Source organism: Patella vulgata, chromosome 4 (genome assembly GCF_932274485.2).
Source record: "Patella vulgata chromosome 4, xgPatVulg1.2, whole genome shotgun sequence".
In the NCBI taxonomy this organism is placed as follows: Eukaryota; Metazoa; Mollusca; class Gastropoda; family Patellidae; genus Patella; species Patella vulgata.
The window spans coordinates 68866510-68886632 of NC_065882.2; the positions used below are offsets into that span (position 1 = coordinate 68866510).

General features: G+C 34.4%; 1 protein-coding gene across 3 annotated transcripts in view; it reads left to right on the forward strand.

Annotated features, from left to right (window-relative positions):
- Nucleotides 1-18201, forward strand: part of LOC126818157 (ADP-ribosylation factor-related protein 1) — a 70015-nt gene extending 51814 nt beyond the window's left edge. For 2 of the 3 annotated variants that reach the window (XM_056100439.1, XM_050545378.2), the window contains exons 2-8: nucleotides 10163-10255; nucleotides 10472-10559; nucleotides 12270-12352; nucleotides 13372-13453; nucleotides 14028-14098; nucleotides 14810-14910; nucleotides 15703-18201. In XM_056100439.1, coding sequence (XP_055956414.1) covers nucleotides 10163-10255; nucleotides 10472-10559; nucleotides 12270-12352; nucleotides 13372-13453; nucleotides 14028-14098; nucleotides 14810-14910; nucleotides 15703-15793 — 609 coding nt within the window. In that variant the 3' untranslated portion in view covers nucleotides 15794-18201. Of the gene's footprint in view, nucleotides 1-6024; nucleotides 6112-10162; nucleotides 10256-10471; nucleotides 10560-12269; nucleotides 12353-13371; nucleotides 13454-14027; nucleotides 14099-14809; nucleotides 14911-15702 lie in introns of those variants that run through there. The other variant, XM_050545379.2, reaches the window with a different exon arrangement.
- The last annotated feature ends 1922 nt before the right edge of the window (nucleotides 18202-20123 follow it).

Sequence of the window (20123 nt, forward strand, 5' to 3'; positions counted from 1 at the left end):
TATACTATAGAACGTGATCAATAAAATATACACCCAAGGGCCAGAAAATGAAAGTGTTTTTTTTTTTAATGTATGTACATGTAAATAACTAAGTCGCTGTACATTTTGTAAGTTTTTAATTTTGATAGAGTATTGTGATATTAAATATATAATATTTTCATTATTTTGTGACTAAATACACGTATTGTTATTCTGTTTATATATTCTTCCTTGTGTGCGGATATGTATCTAAGGAAAAAGGTATGATGACTCAATTTTGAAACCAGTTAGGAAGAAAAACACCGACTTTAAAAATTAGACAAATTTTGTACCTTTTCTTTCTGGAATGAATTCATCCAACCTTCACAATATCGAAGTTTTCAAATACGATGTTGTTCGATGAGTGGGTTTGGAATACCGTATTATTTCCTCGAACGAGCACCGCCACCCCCCAACCCACCCAACACACACACACACAAAATAATTTGGAGAGGTGGTTCCAAATATTATGCGACAAAAAATATTTCTTAAATCTCAGACTTAGATTGTGAAGATAATCTACTAGAATTAATGGGTAGTTTTACTGGTCCGTGAATCGACTACCTCCAACACCCCCTCCCCAAAGCTACTTTAACAGATCGCCTTTAAGCAGATTATCCAGAAAAGCGTCATATATCTACTTTATGTAACATGTATGTATGATGTCCCTTCATTAGTACTTCATTAGTATTATTCGAGTCGTTTACTTCAGCTTTCAGAAGAAAAAGATATCAACCAGAATGTTCGTGATGTGTCCCAAATGGCGAGAATTTCTTTTAATTGATGATCTGTCTAAGACTGATTTTTATTTGACCTCGACACTTAAAACAATATATACGAAACACTTTGAAATAATTGAGGTTATATGCCTGTAGCGAACACGACAAACGTAACCTGTCTATACGGATATGTGTCTGTAGCGAACACGCCAAACGTAACCTGACTAAGGTTATATGCCTATGCCTGAGGTTATATTATGTGTGTACCGAACATCAAAAAGTAACCTGGACGACGATTGTGCAGCTAAGCTCGGGCTGAATTTTACCTAGAAATGGTTCCACTATTGATGTCTTCCGTCTTGCCCCAGCCACAGTAGTGGATCGTTCTAAGGACTTCATTTAAGCAGGTTTTGTCATGATTGGACGACCAAAAAGTTACTGGCCTGTAACTCTCTCAATTTCCGAACTGTACAGCACATAGCTTAAAATATAATAAACCAATTCCCATTGAGTTAAAGGTGATACCCTACCGCATAACTATATGATTTCATTAAACCCAACTGCTACGCGAAATTTCTGTCCATTTTAAAATGGCCGCCAAACCAGAATTACAACACGCAGGTAATTTCACGTCAGCTCAAAACTACAGAAAACTGTTCGGTATGATAAGATTAAGATTCCAGTGTTCCACTCTTCAGTATTTGTAACATAATTACTTATTTCCATGCAAACTGTGATGATATGTGTTGAATAATTTGAAATGGAACCTAATTTTACTTTAACAAAACCTCGAATAGTTTATCAATTGTAGCTGCGGACAAGGCAGGACGCGGGTACAATATTGCAGCTAGGTTTTACCAGGTTTAAAATAATCTTTCTAAACCCGTTAACTAGCGATTCTACACACCAGTGGTTTAGTCTTATATAACGTGTTTGCTTTCCACATTTTGTATATTATTCTTTGATGATGGGAATAAAATTTTCATTTGATTTCAATTTTATTATTCTACTATAAGTACGCATGTTTTGAATCAATATATTATAAAGAGGAAACTACGTCACTTCCTGCTAGTGATTGATAATTAAAGAGATTGCAAGTGTGTTGTTTTTCCTTGTTCCTTAGATGATTCGTGTACATCTGTTGACACATATTATAAAATTGAGTACAGAAGTGCTCACCTGTCAAAATAACTTACACTTTTTTGGTGTCTTTAAAGTGTTCGCGGAAACTAATAACGCATGGTATATGTTTTGATGTTACATCGGGTGTTTTGTATTGGGTTGTATAAAAATGTTTTCACCGAACTCGAACATTGTGTTGTTGACCGGCATGACAGCTCACCAAGATAGAATCAATTTCTAAATTAACACATTTATATTAAACTCGGTGTTTCATTATCGACTTATTATAAGGATTCCAATGCACCGGACAATCAAATTAAGCATTTGTATATTGTCAAGATATATACGTCAAGGGCTTAGATGTCCCGGAAGCTTGTATAATACAAGACACGTGTTGGCCAACGAGGGTGATCGGCCTACAGTATAATTTTTATATAAATTATCCACTCCCTTAGCTGGCGGTTGTCGTTCAGTAGGCAGTGTATGCTTTTTACTATCTAGTTGATACGAGCGTTGTTTGTATTTGAAGAATAATTCGCACTTTATAGCCGTCTGTTCTAATCCAAAGTATTTCTATGTGACGGATTTGAAGCACATCTTACTTATATCGATAACATCAATGACGATAGCTTATGATTGTCAAAGGGCGATAATCATATCATTATTGTGATGTGTTAGACCAGAGCTTGAACCACTAGACAGTATCCAGATAAACCTGATAACAAATTCTAGGTAAATAAAGGAAACATATCTATTGCTATCACTGATCTGTGCTTACAAAAACATTATAGATCAGTGTCGGTGACAGCATTATACCCAGTGATTTTAATTTGCATAATATGTTATGGTTTAACTACGAAAAGAATTTTAAGCAGGCCTATAAACATATTCCCGAAGTATTGGCAACTGGCAATACGCGATAGTAGTTAACGATTTGTTTCTTTGTTCTATGAGGTTTGTTGATTTGTTCTCTGCGGGATGACATTCTGCTTTCGTTCAGAATGTTGGAATATAATCGAGTGTTGTATGTGTCGACACATAATCAAAGGGGTTTTGCGCCTTAAAGTTATACCGTAGATCATTTCAACCCAATCTCCAATAGCAGACAGTGACGGATCCTGGCGATGGCAGTAGAGACAAATGCCTAGGGCCAGGGTTCCGAAGCTGCCCCGCGAATTTTTCACACAAAAAAGATATTTCTTTTTTATATTTTGTATGTTTTACATTTATTTTGTAGAAAAAATAATGAAGACCCATTTCCCCAAAATCATTCATTCAGATTATTAATATAGATCGACACTAACAGCTTAGAATTTAGAACTAAGTATGACTTCCCGTCCGGGATATACTTAACAGACCACCATTTCAGGTCGAAATTTCAAAAATAATTATCGAAGAAGGACCCCCTCAACCACAGGGGCAAAAGAACCCTCCGGACCCTCAAGGTTGTCATCTTGTTACTGGTTCCCGGCGACCTCATGATTCGTCACTGATGATATCTGAGATATCCCATGCGGAATTAAGGGTACATGGATCAGAGTCCCAGAAAAAGACCTATGTGGTTAGCCTACCGCTTAGCCCGACTTAATTAAACCCAGGGGTGATAACTCACCTGGAACAGGCCTTTACTATTACCTTACATGGTTATTATAGTAGTGGTTAAGCAGATAAACAAGCTGGTAACCACGACCTCGTGAATATGGTTATGTTAATGCTCCTGGTGTAACCACAAATGTGGGTTTGTCCGTGAAGCTCGTAGTATTTATCCTCTGGACCGCATCCATGTTTTGAAACCGATAATTGTAGTAACTATCTTGCATATGGGCTCAGACTTGCAATTATTTGCCTATTGACTTCAATGTTAAATGGCTGTAACATCACAAGCTGTAGCTTTTTGCTCAACATTCCGTTGGTTACAATCTTTATAGGCACATAGGGGACAGCATTTGGCAATCTCCTCGTCGTAGGTTTGTTGGGAGTTGACGGTTTAGAATTTTTGCTACGAGGATATGAATTTGATGTTTCTGGAGTCAAAAATCTCACTTCTGTTAAAATGATTGCTCTGCTAAAAGAGACTTTACACCCCCTATCCCTCCGCTGTAATATCACCAGTATTACCCAAAACTGATCCTAAATTGCAAAGTTGGCTCCTTTTCTCCAATTCTAGACCCAAAGGTCAACCAAAAAATGCAGGAAAAGGGGGAAAAAATAAATAAGGGACAATTGTCTATTTATAACTCCACTACCGGGGGAAATGTCAGTCTATGGCTACGTTTGCTGTTATGGGGAATATTGTGCCGGGGCAGCGGCTTTCACCTCTCTCATTTCCTCTGATGCTCTCGCGTTAGTTCTTGTCTTCCATTCAAAAAATTTATCACCTTTCATTATAAACAAAATGTTTAACTGTATCTTCGCAAACCAGACCATTTCATGTGTAATATCATTTTTTTCATATTTTTACTATTTCATTTTGATATCTAAATTGTAAACTATATCAAGGATAAATGATTTTTGCCAACAAGACGATTTCGTGTGATAAGAAACAGCTGAATTTAAATCTGAGTGTAAAAGTCAGTTATTAGTCATCCCATTTAGTCCAGAGGCGAAATTCTCCGAAAAAATATTAAATAATATATCGGAGGGAAATATTGGGTTGGGGAAAAAAGAACTGGCTTAATTTTTAAAAATTTGCTTCCTTTTTTAAAAACCGTGGGAACACTGGCGTTAAAACGTATTTAATTCAGATTAATAGCTATAACAAATACAGATGTTACTCTGCCTATTTTCAAAGCCGTGAAGATTTTGAATGAACGTTCGCGTAGGTGACTGTTCAATCTACATATAAATAGCAGGTACGGCCGTAGAAGAGGCGGTTCTTTATAACTTTACTATGAAATTCAATGGTCTGTATTATACAGTTATAGAATAAATAGCCAGAAACAATATATCCCTTCCCTTTCATCATATAGGCTTGTATATTTCTCTTATGTAACCATAATATTTGAAGAAAATATTTGAGGAAGATAGTGAAAGAACGACTTCAAAATGATTATTCAATGGTCTATTATCTTTTTATTACAGACCACCCATTCTAGATAGTATTCCCAACAGGTGTCTTACTTAAATTGGATATTAAATCTGTGTCAATTAATCGGTTATCGATTATGTATTTTGACATTAGAAAGAATGGGCGTATGGTATCTTATTTGAATGGCGTACTCAAAAGCATGACTACAGATGTATGTAAACGAGTTTGCTGTTACATGACGCTAGGCGTTTTTGGGTTGTTTTGTTGTTTTTTTGTTGTTTTTTTTTTGGGGGGGGGGGGGAGGTGAGGGATTTATACATAAAAACGTTAGGGGATATCGATGTTTCATTGCGGTCAAATCTGTGGACATTAAGCTGGTTTTCGTAAAATGATATTAATAAAAAATCTGATATCTTACTTATTCAGGCCCAACAAAATTTCGAGTGTTATTATTCTGTGCTTGTTTATCTCACTTAATTCCGCAATATTTAAATGAAAAACGCTTTATTATGATTTTGATCATTTTACACAGTTAAAAGTTTTCTTTTATTCATTATATACTTTGAAAAATTTAAAAGTTGTAAAACTGCTATCTCTTGTACATGGTACCAATAATGTTTACTTTTCTAGTGGTTCGCCTGTGGGTGGAGGGCAGAGGTGGGTGTCAAAGGATTCAACATCAAGGTATTCAGATCTAACATTGCAAGGGAGAAAACTCCATTTAATCATACGGCATTATCTATGATTTAATGAAATGGACTAGTTTTCATTTGACAAACATATGTTGGTTGAAATAATGCAACAAAAAAACATATTAATAAAACTCACCTCCGCTTATAATCTAAGATTTTATTCATTTTGAAAACTGCAATAAGAAAGGAACTATTATTTTTAAAAATCGGTTTTATTGTGGAGTTATTTCCCCTTAATTTCCATTCCTTTCTCCCTTTCGATCTGTGGAAACACCTAGGCCTATATTGAGTTTACATAGAAAAATAACCTTCTTTGATCTGTTTATGGACAGCTTATTTATCTTACTAGTAAAGTTTAATTTTGATTTGCCTTTTGCTTTTATTTGTAAAATATAAGTTTGATCAACGAGTTATCCCCCGTTGAAGACGCTTTAACATGAAAACATTTTTAGTTCCCTTTCCGGTTGGATGTTGTGGAAGTCATGGATAAATAACATATTGATACAAACAGGTTATTTTAGAAGAATAAAAGGTTATGTTTTAATATACTACTTCATGAATCTGAATCTGAAGGGTTACGTTGAAGTGACCAATTCTGGCTTTCATTCATTATTTGCTAATTCTATGTTATATGTCATTGCTAAAATTTATTTTTGTCAGGTATAGGATTATGTTTTGTGATGGACATGGATCATCCGATTCATCGTCATCAGACTGACATATCCAATAGTCATTAAAAATCTCAAGACTAAACACCTTGAACCATGCCAACAGTTTTATTGAGTTTGCAGAGAGAGAATGAAACTACAAACAGATTCCTTTTGAAGTGACTACATGTCATTCCAGCCCTATTTTTAAGTACCGGTAGCAGTGCAAATACCCAGAGTCCCCCTTCGGAAAGGCCGCTAAACAATTGAATAAACAACAATACCTTAGTGAACTCTGTAAACTTTTTGTGGACCTCACACACGGTCATCACCGCTTATATAGCCAAGTATTTCGGCGTAGGAATCTGGAAACAAGTAGTCCCGTCAACAATCGGGACATGGACCACAACATAGCTATGAAGTAGGCCTACATAGCTACAAGAATGTAGCTAAAAACGTAGTTCAGCTCTGAACGTAGGTCTTATTACACTCGGCCTGTACGTTCAGTGACTGTCCTATTTAATCCTTGGTACAACTGAAATCGCTTCCCAGTCAATTTTTACAGCTAATTGATCGCGTGTCAGTCCCTGTGAACGCCTGAACAATATAATGAACATCTTAGTTAGAAAATAAGACCTTGCTTGCTTACCTCGCTAGAACCAGTATAAGCGACACAACACACTGTTAAATTTGTGCGTTACCCTTTCGATGAAGCCCGCCATGTCGGTTAGAAGACTGAGACGTATTTTTTAACAGCGTGTTGTGTCGCTTATACAGTCCCTGAACGTACAGGCCGAGTGTAATGAGACCTACGTTCAGGTCTCGAAATGTTTAAAAAAGCTACCTGTCGCAAGCGACAGGTAGCTTTTCTTCATACCTGTCGCTTCAGTAAATAACCTGTCACTCTCAATGATCAAACTCAAAGACTAATCACATCACACATATCCATACATGTAGGTACACACACACGTGGTTAGGTCTTTGACGTACATTGCTCTATATAAATATCGTAATATGAAACCTTTTTATTTCTTCGACATCGGATTGCCTAAAAGTTCTTGAAAGTCGGCGGATCTGCTTTGGCTCAGTGACTCGAAGATTCGTCCAATTCTATCATCCGTATCCACGTGAATTCCGCAAAGTATCATGGTACCACACTTCCGTACTAAATCGAATACTTCACAGTTGAGTTGTAGAATTCAGATTTTAAAATATCCATAATAAATTGAATATCAAAACACGAATCACACCTGTGCATGGCACCGTATTTACATGTACCGCGTGCGAAGGACAGATAACGCCACCTGGAATTCCCTTCTCACATATCCGGGCTATATTTACGCTACAAATTATATTTATATATGAAATATTTTTCCGACCTGATTTTTTGATTTTGTCAAATTGTCTTATAAATTATTCATAGCCTTTATTTATGGAAATTGTTTAAAACTTTTTAAATGATTAAATACACCAAGCAACGAGCCGTGTGCATTTCCATTCCAACCACTACTATATTTACTGTGGTGTCGTGACGGTAGAATTATTTCAGGTGACTTGGGGGTGCGTTTTAATTTTTTTAGATATAATACTCCATAATGCTATAAACTAGTGTCAAGCAGATGAAAACAAGCGTAGATGGTGTGGAATTCATTGATATAAAATTGTCTACTTCCAAACTGTGTGAGTAACTGTAGCCTACGACAGAGCGAAATGTAAACACTGCAAATGGCGGCTTTCGCGGTATTTCCGTGCTTAATTCTTGCATTTCGTAACAAATAATTAAATGTACGTGACGTGGACGTGAGTATTGTGGTCAATTTAATGAACATCAAGTAAAATTTAGTCCACCTGTCGCAAGCGACAGGTAGTTTTATTGGCTACATGTCAGACGAAAAAATCGCCTGTCGGCGACAAGTAGACAGGCGAACATTTCGAGCCATGCCTATGTTCAGAGCTGAACTACTAAAAACGTTGAGATACTGATGTGCTTGTTTTTAGCTATGATTGGGTGCCTTTAGTTTCACCTGGCAAACTGAATTTCTTTATTAATGTATGTAACATCTTAAAAATAAATTGATTTTACACTATTCAAACTTATTAAACATACACAGACCAATCTACTGTAACAACTTTCATTTATCAGCAAATATTGACAATAAAGTAAATCAGTCATTTTTATCAAAATTGATACAACATTCATGTATTACTCCTGCACAACTCGGATCAGGTTAGTACTTTGGCTATTGTACATAAGGCCCCACCTTATGAGTTAAAGACGTCAAATTAAAATGTCGGAGAAATCAATGTATTATCGCTTCGATTTATAAAGAGGGGGTTTGTACCCATGTCAGGTAGGATTTTATGCTTAATTGTAGTTGGATATGGCAGAAATGTCATAAATAACAATAATCAATTGTTGTTTTGAACAAAAAATTGTCAATTTTGCTCATTAATTGAAGCCCTATGTGATTAGCGTTGGGGTTTTCCTGGTAAAACTATATAGTAGTAGATCCAACCGATACATGTATGAGAACATCGCTAAAAGTGATAAAGATAAACGTTGACATCGAACTATTGAATAAGTCTTTTGGTTTTTTTTTAAATCATTCTTTTTGTTCTATCCCGATGTCAGCCTGAAAAAGTTCTTTGGGAATTCCTGTGGTCTAGCAAGAAACAGTATCTAGTCTTTTCGGATGGGATGACAAACTGAGGTCTCCTGCACATGTTTGCGCGTATTCATTAGCCCAAATGGAAGACATTGAACCGCAGTTCATTTAATTTCATGTTCGGTGTTTTTGTTTGCTTAAAAATTTAGAGTGAGACAAGAAGAGGTGTCTTAATTAAGTATGAACAACAGTCATCCTAACTTGAAACTAAGTAACACCCAGCTTGGTTTTCCTGAGACGGAAGATCTAATCTATTTTAGTGTGAAAAACTCAATTATAAGTAACGGAAATTATTATTATTATTAACCACTTTGCTAATTTAATTTGCTAATATAACGAACTGAAGTCTATGATAGTTGTTTGTTTTGTTTTCTTTTTTAACACCAGCTGCATCCAGAAAATAACCAGCTAAAAACAATGGAAAAGAAATACAATTAACATAATTTGATGTTTTCTTTTAGCTATGATTAGTTCTTTTTATTTTCATCTTGGAATTGCAAACCCCAATTTTGTCTATTAATTAATAATATGATCGCTGACTAAACAACACGGTCTATTGTAGTGGCATAACTTTCACATTACTGCAAATATTATTAGTAAAGTTGTGTTTTTCTCTAATTTAACTGGCTATGATGACAGTTTAAGCATTCATACCTGGGCTGCATTACTCATGTGCCAACCACATGTCTTGAAATGAAAATGTCTGCCTAGTAACAATTTGACCCCCTTCAATTGTAGTTGGGTGTTGAGAAAATGGAATAAGTAACAATAGCCAATCGTTGTTTTGAATTAAAGTATGATAGTTTTTGCTCATCAATTGCTTGTGTGATTTACAGTAGCTATTGCCAGATAAAACTACATTGTACGTAGTCCCATACCTCATGGTCGCACAATGAGGAGTGTCTATATACCGTGGAAATCTTTTGGATATAGCTGTATCCTAGAGTCAATTGTATATATCTGTGTGAAGATACCAACTCCTGGCAGCTGAAATATACATGGCTTTATATGATGGGTTCATTGCTGGAGATTACTGAAGAATGCAAAATTACCTATGAACAAAATGTGGGTTGACAAAATATACCTTTTGCCGGACACCTGTAAAAAGTGGTTGATGAATGCCAACTTCTCACGCCACTGCTGAATATGGACGATTTAACTCTTGTGAGCCCAAAACATGGTTTGTTTGCCACTCTAAGAGAAAATTGTTGATAATAATTTACTGTATCTAAGCTTAGAGATTTTGACCAATGCATTTTATGTTTTACAGATGTACACCCTTTTATCTGGTTTGTGGAAATATTTGTTTCAAAAAGAAGAATATTTTGTTCTCATTCTTGGACTTGATAATGCTGGAAAAACAGTGAGTAAAATAAATATAAATGAATACAAATTATTCTGACATATTATTAAGTTATCAAATAGTTAAAATTTTAAAAAATATTTTAACTACAAATCTAAATCTAAATTGACAGATTATCACCTAAATTTCCACATAAAACTTTAATCCTGGTATTTATTTCAGACAGATTATCACCTCAATTTCCACATAAAACTTTAATCCTGGTATTTATTTCAGACATACCTAGAACAGACTAAAACTAAATTTCACAGAAATTATCAAGGGATGAACTTTAGTAAAATCACAAGTACAGTTGGTTTAAATAGTAAGTCACATGAATAATATATATATTTATATCCATTTATAAAGAGAGAAAATAGGTTCCATATAATGAAATGAAATGGGGATTTAACATCCTACTGTTCTGCTCCGACTGGGCTAATGAAGTTGGGCTTTAGCCATACAGCGTGACATGAGGGTAATTTTGACCAGAATGTGGCGCTATGGCCTACTCTTATAACAAATTCCAACTGCCAAGGGATCATTTACATGCATGCCAATGTGTACGCCTGACTTTAGGTTTCCGTCCCACCCGAATGAATAGACAGCTGTCCTTGTCAGACCCTATGTCCTGCAGCACTGACAAAGAAAAACCACGTCTGAAAGTCCTGATGAACTTTCTAAGCCAACACCGCTAGATGTAATGATTTTAGTTGTACCTGACAAAATATCAGACACTAATGAACTAGTAATGTACCTGACATTGTGAACTTTGTATATTAATTATATCATTTTAAAACACTGATAAAAGACAAATCTTTCCGGGACACTGGAGGAATTGTGCTTGACTTAGTTAGTCTTTATTTGTACAGGACAAATTTTTAGTTATTTATTATTCAAAGAAACAGATACATTCATGACATAAATGATCGAATTATGATATGTCAAGAATAATCTGCTTCTTAAGGATAACCCATGAACACCAGCAAAAATTACATAATATACACTGGTTTATTTCCAATAGAGTCCTTTAGTAGCAGGGGGGGTTGGATGGCCGAATGGTTAGCATGCGCACGCTGTATCACGAGGCCTGTCATCGAGTCAACTGGCGTGGTTTTGAATCCCCGGTTGTATGTGACAAGGAGTAGGATGGCCTGTCCAACCTCATGGGTTTTCTCTGGGTCCTCCGGTTTCCTCCCACTGCTAAAGACCCCTACGCGCAAGTGAATTATTGACATAAAATTAAACCATATGTTAGTCCCATAATGACCTAGTCTGTGTCGAGTGGACGTTAATCCCCATTTCTCTCTCTCTCTCCCTTTAGTAGCAGATCAGGTCATCTCATCAACAGAGGGCAGGTTCTCAATAAAATGGTATAATGAAATGAAAATAATATATGTTCTAAAAATAAATACATGATATGATATAGTATATTATTATGAAAGACAATGATAAAACATCATCCTCTTCTAATTGTAAATTTAACAAATAACTTTTAACATCCTTTTTAAAGCTCAAAAATCTGTCCGTTATATTTGCCGTATTTCCAGTCTGGCATACTATGTATGATACTGATAATGAGAGTCTCACCTTTCTTTATACAGTAGAACTGGGTGATTTGGGTAATTTTTGATACTGTGTTACATATATATGAAAACTATATCGCAGTATAACTTTATTGATACAGTTATTGAGCTAAAATGTTGATTTAATTTGGATGTGTCTGTTTTGGTTTACGTTGGCTTCAATTAGTCTTATCTTGCAAAATTATTACTCAAAGCTCAAACTGGCAATGGTTGTTGCATGCAAGTGGTTTTGACCAACCTCAAACATAGTTTACTTCAGCTGGATTTCATGAGATGCAAATTGTCATTTTGAATATTATTTGATACTAAATTATTCAGTAATTAGCTAGCTCCTAAAGCAAATCCTAAGAAGCAAACAATCAAATAATGTACCAAGGTTAAATTCTGTAAGCAATAAGCAATAATTACATCACTAAGGTTGATAAACATAACTATAATTTTGTTTTCAGTTGGTAAAATAGATATTGGTAATATTCGTTTGAATTTTTGGGATCTTGGTGGCCAAGAAGAACTTCAATCTCTCTGGGATAAGGTACGTATGCGTATGTTATGAGCCAAAAAATCATTTATACCACAATATTTCTTGTTTAACTGTACTGTTTATTCTGTTTATAAATATACTCTTCAAAAAAAGTAAGGGATATTCAGAAACAATACAAAACTGCGGAAATGCACTGCTGTTTTAATTAGAGGTTACCAGTGTACGTTATTAACAGGCCAATTTCCTACACATGAACATAAACAGTTCATATGGGCGGCTTATCAAAAATGAAAATGGACGTTTTTGATTTTTGTCTATATAATGAGTAATTGATCCACCAATCCTCAGACATTCAGCATTTCGTTGTGGCATGCTCCTAATCAACCGTCCAATCACGATTTGGGGCAATCTGACCCACTCCTCTTGCAGTGTCACAGCTAATTCTTGCAGTGTTGTCGGTTGATGTTGACATCGACGAACACGTCTCCCGATCAAATTAAATGTAACACACTAAAGCAATGATACGCTAAACAGTAAATCTTATGCAAGAACCGCTAGGAAAGCAAACATGGATAGATAAACCAGCACGCGGCAGTTTTCATCAACCCCTCCTTGAAGTGTCAAATTTGACAATGAACCCCTCCCACGTGTATGGCCCTATTGCGTGTCGCATGTGCAGCTCAGTGGTTCTGTTGAACATACTCTCAAAGCATGTCAAGTGTCCATGACTATTTATCATATCACAACCTGCATAGGTATTTGCATTTCAATATCCCCTACTTTTTTTGAAGAGTATATTTTTCATTTATGTGCTATTACATGTATTAATAATATTTTTGGAGTTGACTAAGACAATTTTTCAAGATTTTCCCTTGTCGGTGATGGACAGATAGCCGGACAAGAAAAAATGTCTAGTAGTTTGGATATTCTGTCTGGACACAATTCCCTATCATAGCACAGTGCATGATGGCATATGCCTTTCTTCATTTGACCAATTGGTGCAGAAAAATGAAACGTTAAAGCTAAATTTGATTTAATTATATGTGTCTGGTATAATATTATATTTACAGTATTATGCTGAATCTCATGCTGTTATATACATAGTAGATACATCAGATAGAGAGAGAATTGAAGAGTCAAAGATTGCTTTTGGTAGGTATATCACCCAGATACAGGATTTTTGAAGGTGGAGGTGTGAACTATATTCTTAAAACACTCATTGAGACTGATCAATTAACAACAAACCTAATGCAGAATTATTACCCAATTCAAATAATTTGAGACTAAAGAAAATTAATGAGGGTCTTTTCTGACTGACTGATGAAGGTTCCTCTTGGTCTCTGACATTTATAAATCCTCCAAGTCTTGTCTGGATTTTTTAAAGTCAAATATTGTCCCTGGTATGTACATGATTAAACTCAAGAGTTATTTCCCTTCATTTAATGTAAATAGACCTCTTTGATCTAGGTCATAGTGTCAGAATTAGGTTTATCCGATGTGTTATTTTGGTCATTGAAATGACAAGCTCTATGCAATAAAATATATTCTTTTTGATTCATTAAGCAGAAGTCAGTTTGGTTCGGTTTTCGGCATAAAACAAAGCAACACCTTAAATTTAATTAAATCGACAACGTAAGACACATCTAGTCACATATTTTCCTGCACACTATAGATATAATTTTACAGGCATGATTAATGTATTGTATTGTATTGTATTGATTTTCAGATAAAATGGTAAAAAATGATTCATTGAATGGTGTTCCCCTTTTATTACTAGGAAATAAACAAGATTTACAGGTAAATATATCTGTTGTAAACTGTTGTTGAAAGATGTGTTAAAACTAAATGGGGAATTAAATAGGCCAGGAATATGTCCTAGAATCGGGTAGTTTTTTATTTTTATTAAAATAGTAAGTGCAGGAATACCACACCACACATCACAAAACTCTGCAAAAACTAAAGTGAGCAGTCCTAGCTTTCACAGGGCTTCAGATAAAAAGTGTTTGGTGTAAGTACCAGTATGTAAATCGTATGCCAAAATGTGAATAAATGGCCTATTTAATTTGTTCAAGAGTTTCAGTTCAAAATATGGAGCCATTTGCAAATGTTTGCCGAAAAAGATTATAGGGTTTACATAACTCTGTTAGGTTGCTCGACTCCAGTTTTTCATCGAGGGACCTGATAGACGTGTCTGTTCCATGCCTTTGTTAAGTTTTACCAACAGGTAATTGGAACCACGTATAACATGCAAAATTCTTTTGCTCCTTCAAGAACGACAAAATTAAGTGTATTTAGTTGTCCATTCACACACTTCTGAGTGATAGACATGTTCATCCAGGCAGGGTAATTGCAAGTCATGAAGCTTATTTCCATGTCCACTGGTTATATTTACAGGGTTGTAATGTTTTATATATTTAATTTACAGCCGTCTAGTGTTTTATATATTTACATGTTTGTAATGTTTTATATATTTAATTTACATGGTTGTAATGTTTTATATATTTACAGGGTTGTATATCAGTAGGTAGTATGAAAGAGATATTTACACCTGTACCTGATGTTATAGGTGTTAGAGATTGTAATGTTTTAGGGGCATCTGCATTAAAAGGGTAAGTAGAAACAATTATTTTTATCTTTGATAACAATTCGTAGATTTATCTGGTTTAAAGTATACATAATACAATGCATCAACACTGCTGTAGTAATCATCAGTACACAATTTAAAAATACTCCTGTAGTATACAGAATACAATAATTTTCAAAGAAATGTAAGTGCCAATTTAGATGGGGATAGGGAAGTGAAAGTAGTTACAGCTCGCCTTCATATCAAGGCCATATAGGCTATGCCTGTTCCTCAATCCATATGGAGGGGTTGGATGGCCGAATGGTTAGCATGCGCGCGCTGTATCATACGGTCTGTCATTGAGTCAACTTTCCTCCCACTGCTAAAGACCCCTACGGGCAAGCGAATTATTGAAATAAAATTGAACCATGTGTTAGTCCCGAAATAACCTAATTTGTGTCGAGTGGACGTCAAACCCCATCTCTCTCAATCCATATGGGTTTTCTCAGAGTTCTTCCTTCTTTGTCATTGTACGAAAGTGAAATAAAGAATTACTTGTTATGTTTATGCCTTAATATAACGCATTAAGGATATTAATGGGAATATGATTTAAAAAGCTATTATTATTTAGGATGGTAATTGTTTTATCCCTGCTATTACTGCCTTCTCATCATGAATCCAAATATCCTGAATGCAGATTTTAGATATAATCCAGTCACTTACTTTATTGATGTGCTATATTGGTTGGCAGCCTTAGGATCACACTGCATAATTTTTCATTACACCCAAAGGGCATGTCAACTTCACCTCTAGAATATTATTATTTTTCCGTTCTTAGTGATGGTGTAATGGAGGGTATACATTTGTTAGTTGATGGTATTAAAAGAAATAGTATATCCAGACCTCCAACACAGAAAGAAATAACATGACGATATACCAGTATCTTATGTATGTTATACTATCTACTACTGGGACCAGGGAGGTTGTTATATAATAGTGCTGTGCATTGTTTATATGTCTACAGGGGGTATATTATGTGGTATTTGCAGTATATTCCGAAATGGGCACAGTACCGGTACTGTGTTATACGTATGTAAACAGTTTTTTTTTTTTTACATTCGATTATTTGTTGATATTTTTACTTAACTTATTAAACTGTATCTTGTAAATAAGACTAGATTTATTACATATTTTAGATGCTTTCTAGTCATAAGAATTATTTCCCTTTCCGTTAAAGGTAGATTGCTTCTTGCCATGTATACTTTTTCTGTTTTCCTAGCCAAGAGCTACTGCAAGCATTTTACTGTAGTTTATTACTGATAAATACATGTATAATGATTATTGTTTATTACTGATAAATGCATGGATAATTACAATAGTGTATTACTGGTAAATACATGTATAATTACTATAGTTTATTACTGGTAAACTGGTAAATACATGTATAATAGTTTATTACTGGTAAATACATGTAAAATTACTATAGTTTATTACTGGTAAATACATGTATAGTTTATTACTAATAAATACATGTACAAGTATATTTACTGTAGTTTGTCTGGTAAAACATGAATATTTACTGTAGTTTATTGCTGGTAAATACATGTATGTTTTCTGTAGTTTTTGTAGAGATATAGCTCTATGCATAAATGAAATAAAACAAAGTAGGAACAATCCAAACCATTAGACAAAATTGAAATTCCTGAAAAATGGTATTGGCAAAATAGTGTAATCAGCAAATGGGCTGTTCACCATATACAAAATACATGATGGATGAGTATAATGCAGGGTTTTCACAAATATTATGTATATCTTTTAAAAATAGCTTAAATAAAATTTTAATTTTTAAAATAATTCCTATGTTTATAATTGTACATATTGTATTATACAAGGTGGTATGTTATATATATGTAGTAAATGGTAAGTTATACTACTATATCAGTACAAGTTTATAATGTATGGGGTAATATGTATATGATATTGTTTTAATGTATGTTGAATTTCTTTAATCAGTATAATTTCATGTTAAATTACATTGATCAACATAAATTTACTTTGCTCAGCACAATTTTATGTTCAATTTAGTTTGAACAACAAAATTTCATGTTAAATTTACTCTGAACAACATAATCTGACATTAAATTACTATGATCAACATAATTTCATGTTAAATTACTTTGATCAACATTATCTCATGTTAGATTAATTCGATTAACATATAATTTCATTTAAATTACTTTTAATGAACATAATTTCATGCCTTTAAATTATTAACATTGTATTTACTTATTGGTGTGTCAGTGATTATCATTTCTATTCTATTTTCCTTGATAATTCACTTGGGTTAATATTTAATCCCAACAATTTTTGTAAAAAGTTTATGATATTATACAGCCACTTGAACATTTGTCACATGATATATAAATTCATATATCTTATCACTTTGTTGTCATATTTGGTTTTGATTTAGCAATGTAGTGTTTGGATTTTGTTCAAATGAAATAAAATGGGGTTTATTGCTCCAACTGGGCAGTGTTCCTTGTGGTCTACTCTTACATCGATGGCCAACTCTTATATCGGATTCCAACTGCCAAAGGATCTTTTACGTGCATGCCAAAGTATACGTTGGACCTCGTTTTTTTGTCCAATCCAAATGAATAGACAGCTGTCCTTGTCATGCCCTCTGTCCTGCACCACTGACAAAGGGAAACCCTGTCGGATAATCCTGATGAACTTTCTCGGCCAATGCAGGGATCGAACACCCGACCTCCAGGCTAGCGAACCAGCGTCTTACCCACTTAGCCCCTGTGGCTCACGAATTTCTTTAAAAGATGGCAGAGCTCTATCAAAGCTTTTCTTTGTTATATGCATGTCATTTATAAAGAGAAAAGTTTTTATGTTGAATACACTATTTTCACTATCATATATCAATATTTTAGTAATTGCAATAAAAATAAAATTTAGAACATGTACGTATGTAAAATAGCAAATATTTTTTACACCACGTCTTCCATAATAAGCATTAACAAAATTCAATGAGCATTGTTTATGCTGACTATTCCTTCATTATTGAGGTAATATATTCATGAATTTTGACTATGAAAACCCAGTATAAACGATTTGGACTTAATCAACTGCATAGGTCGTTTCCTGTTGAAACAAGGATCACTTTTGATACAAAACTATGTGCTGTTGTTTGTGAGATTGTTTCACTACATGTAGCTCTTGCCCAGAACCATTATGCTATTTCAAGGGCTTCATACATGTAAATACCTTGGTTATTATACAATGAATATGTTATATATATTGTGAATGAAATAAATCTGGGAATACAGAATCTAGACTTGTATTGTTTTTAAACAGAACTGGTAACTACTTGTTATGGTACCTGATATAAAGGAAAGTAGGATGTTGAACCTCATTCTGACATAGCTTAAAGGGCATATGGCTCTATTTTTTTAAATCTTAAAATACACGAAAATGGGTCCAAAAGTACACTTAAACAGCTTATGTAAGAGCTAAATCTGCCCATTGCAGGTCTTTCTTTTGGCCTTAAATGTTATGTAAATCATTAATTAGATATTTATTAACAAAACAAGACCATAATCAACTCTTGATAGCTCTGATTTTAAGTAGATTAGAACGGTTCAGCCATGTAATGATTTTATTTAACAATTAACAAGACTCAAATGACCATATTGAAGATAGACGTTTACGCCTGCTTAGTCCATCCTTCACGTTTTTATACGCCCACATTTTCATGTGGACATATATTGTTGTGGCCCGTCCGTCCACAACTTGCTTTGGACACTTTTTATCCAATTTTGATGAAACTTTAAATATAGGTTTATCTCCAAAAGATCTCGGTTCCCTTCGATATTGGCATGTATCTGATTGAAACTTCTTGGATTATGTCCTCTGATTGTACGAAAAATCACGTTTTTAGCTTGTTTGTGTACGCTCTAAAAATATGTAATATCAAGATTGTGAACCCTCAAAGAGGTGACAATTTTGATCCGATTTCGATGAAACTTAAAAGATGTCTTTATATCCCAACAATCTTGTGTCCTTTTGATATTCACGCATATCAGACCGTAACTTCCTGTATTATTTCCCCTGATTGTGCGAAAAAATCGCATCAGACTAGCTACCATTGTAAATATTTGAAAAATCTATTAATAGTAGGACATAATAGATCTATATTATGAAGTATATGGACTATTTTGAAAATATGAAATCTGCGCTTTGTAAAAATGCTATGTTGCCTTGCGAATCTGGCAAGATTGTATGTGGAAAACTTAGCTATCATTATGATCATCGACCACTTTCGATTTCTGTTTCAAAATAGTTTTGTATTGTTGAAATATTCCCACCAACACCACCCAGGGGCTAAGTGAGAGGGACACAATGACGCGCTTTGTGCCATGGTTTTGAGTTTTTCCACCTCCTCGCAAATAGCAAAAATGCTGTTATTAACATTATTATCATAATCATAATGGTTAACCAGTATCAAACATATACTGTGGGTCAGGTATGCTACAAATCGACTCTAGCATGTTCCACACGCCAAATATTATCCAGTTTCACTGGGAGGGACTGCCATCCCACCTCCTCCTACCCCCACACACATATAAATATTGTTTTGGGGGGCCCAGACGGGATCTTGTTATATAAATAATTATGTTAATTCTGTTATATTTTAGTTAAAAATGTGTAAACGTGATATTGTGTTATCGGAAGTCGAATTCTGGAAATTTACACGGAACCCCAAAACCCAGAAACTGTGCTTCGCCAATAAAACCTTAAAATAGGCCCTGATATGGACCATTATTTCATTCAAACACTTAGGATACTGACAAATAATATGGCCCCTTTTTCTTAATTAGAGAACTCCACTTCCAGTTTGATTGTTTCAAAAAGGCAACAAAGTTATCAATATCCAAAATGATGTCTCAGATGTTGCTGTAACATCTTGGTAGTTTGTTGACATAATTATGCCAACTAATATTTCTTATGAATACATGATGGGGGTTGGCCAGTGCCAAATTTAAACTTGTTCAGACACTAAACTGTAACCCAGGTATCATTTAATCTTGTGTATCTAGCACTAATTTCTTCCACATTCGTTTAATATCCAATCTTTTTTTAAAAATTTGTAAAAACTGTTTAAAATCACCATCAATTGTTTAATTTGTACTTCTGTCTAGTTTAAAGTTGACCATTCAATTTTGATAAAGAGTGTCCAATTTACAAGTGTTT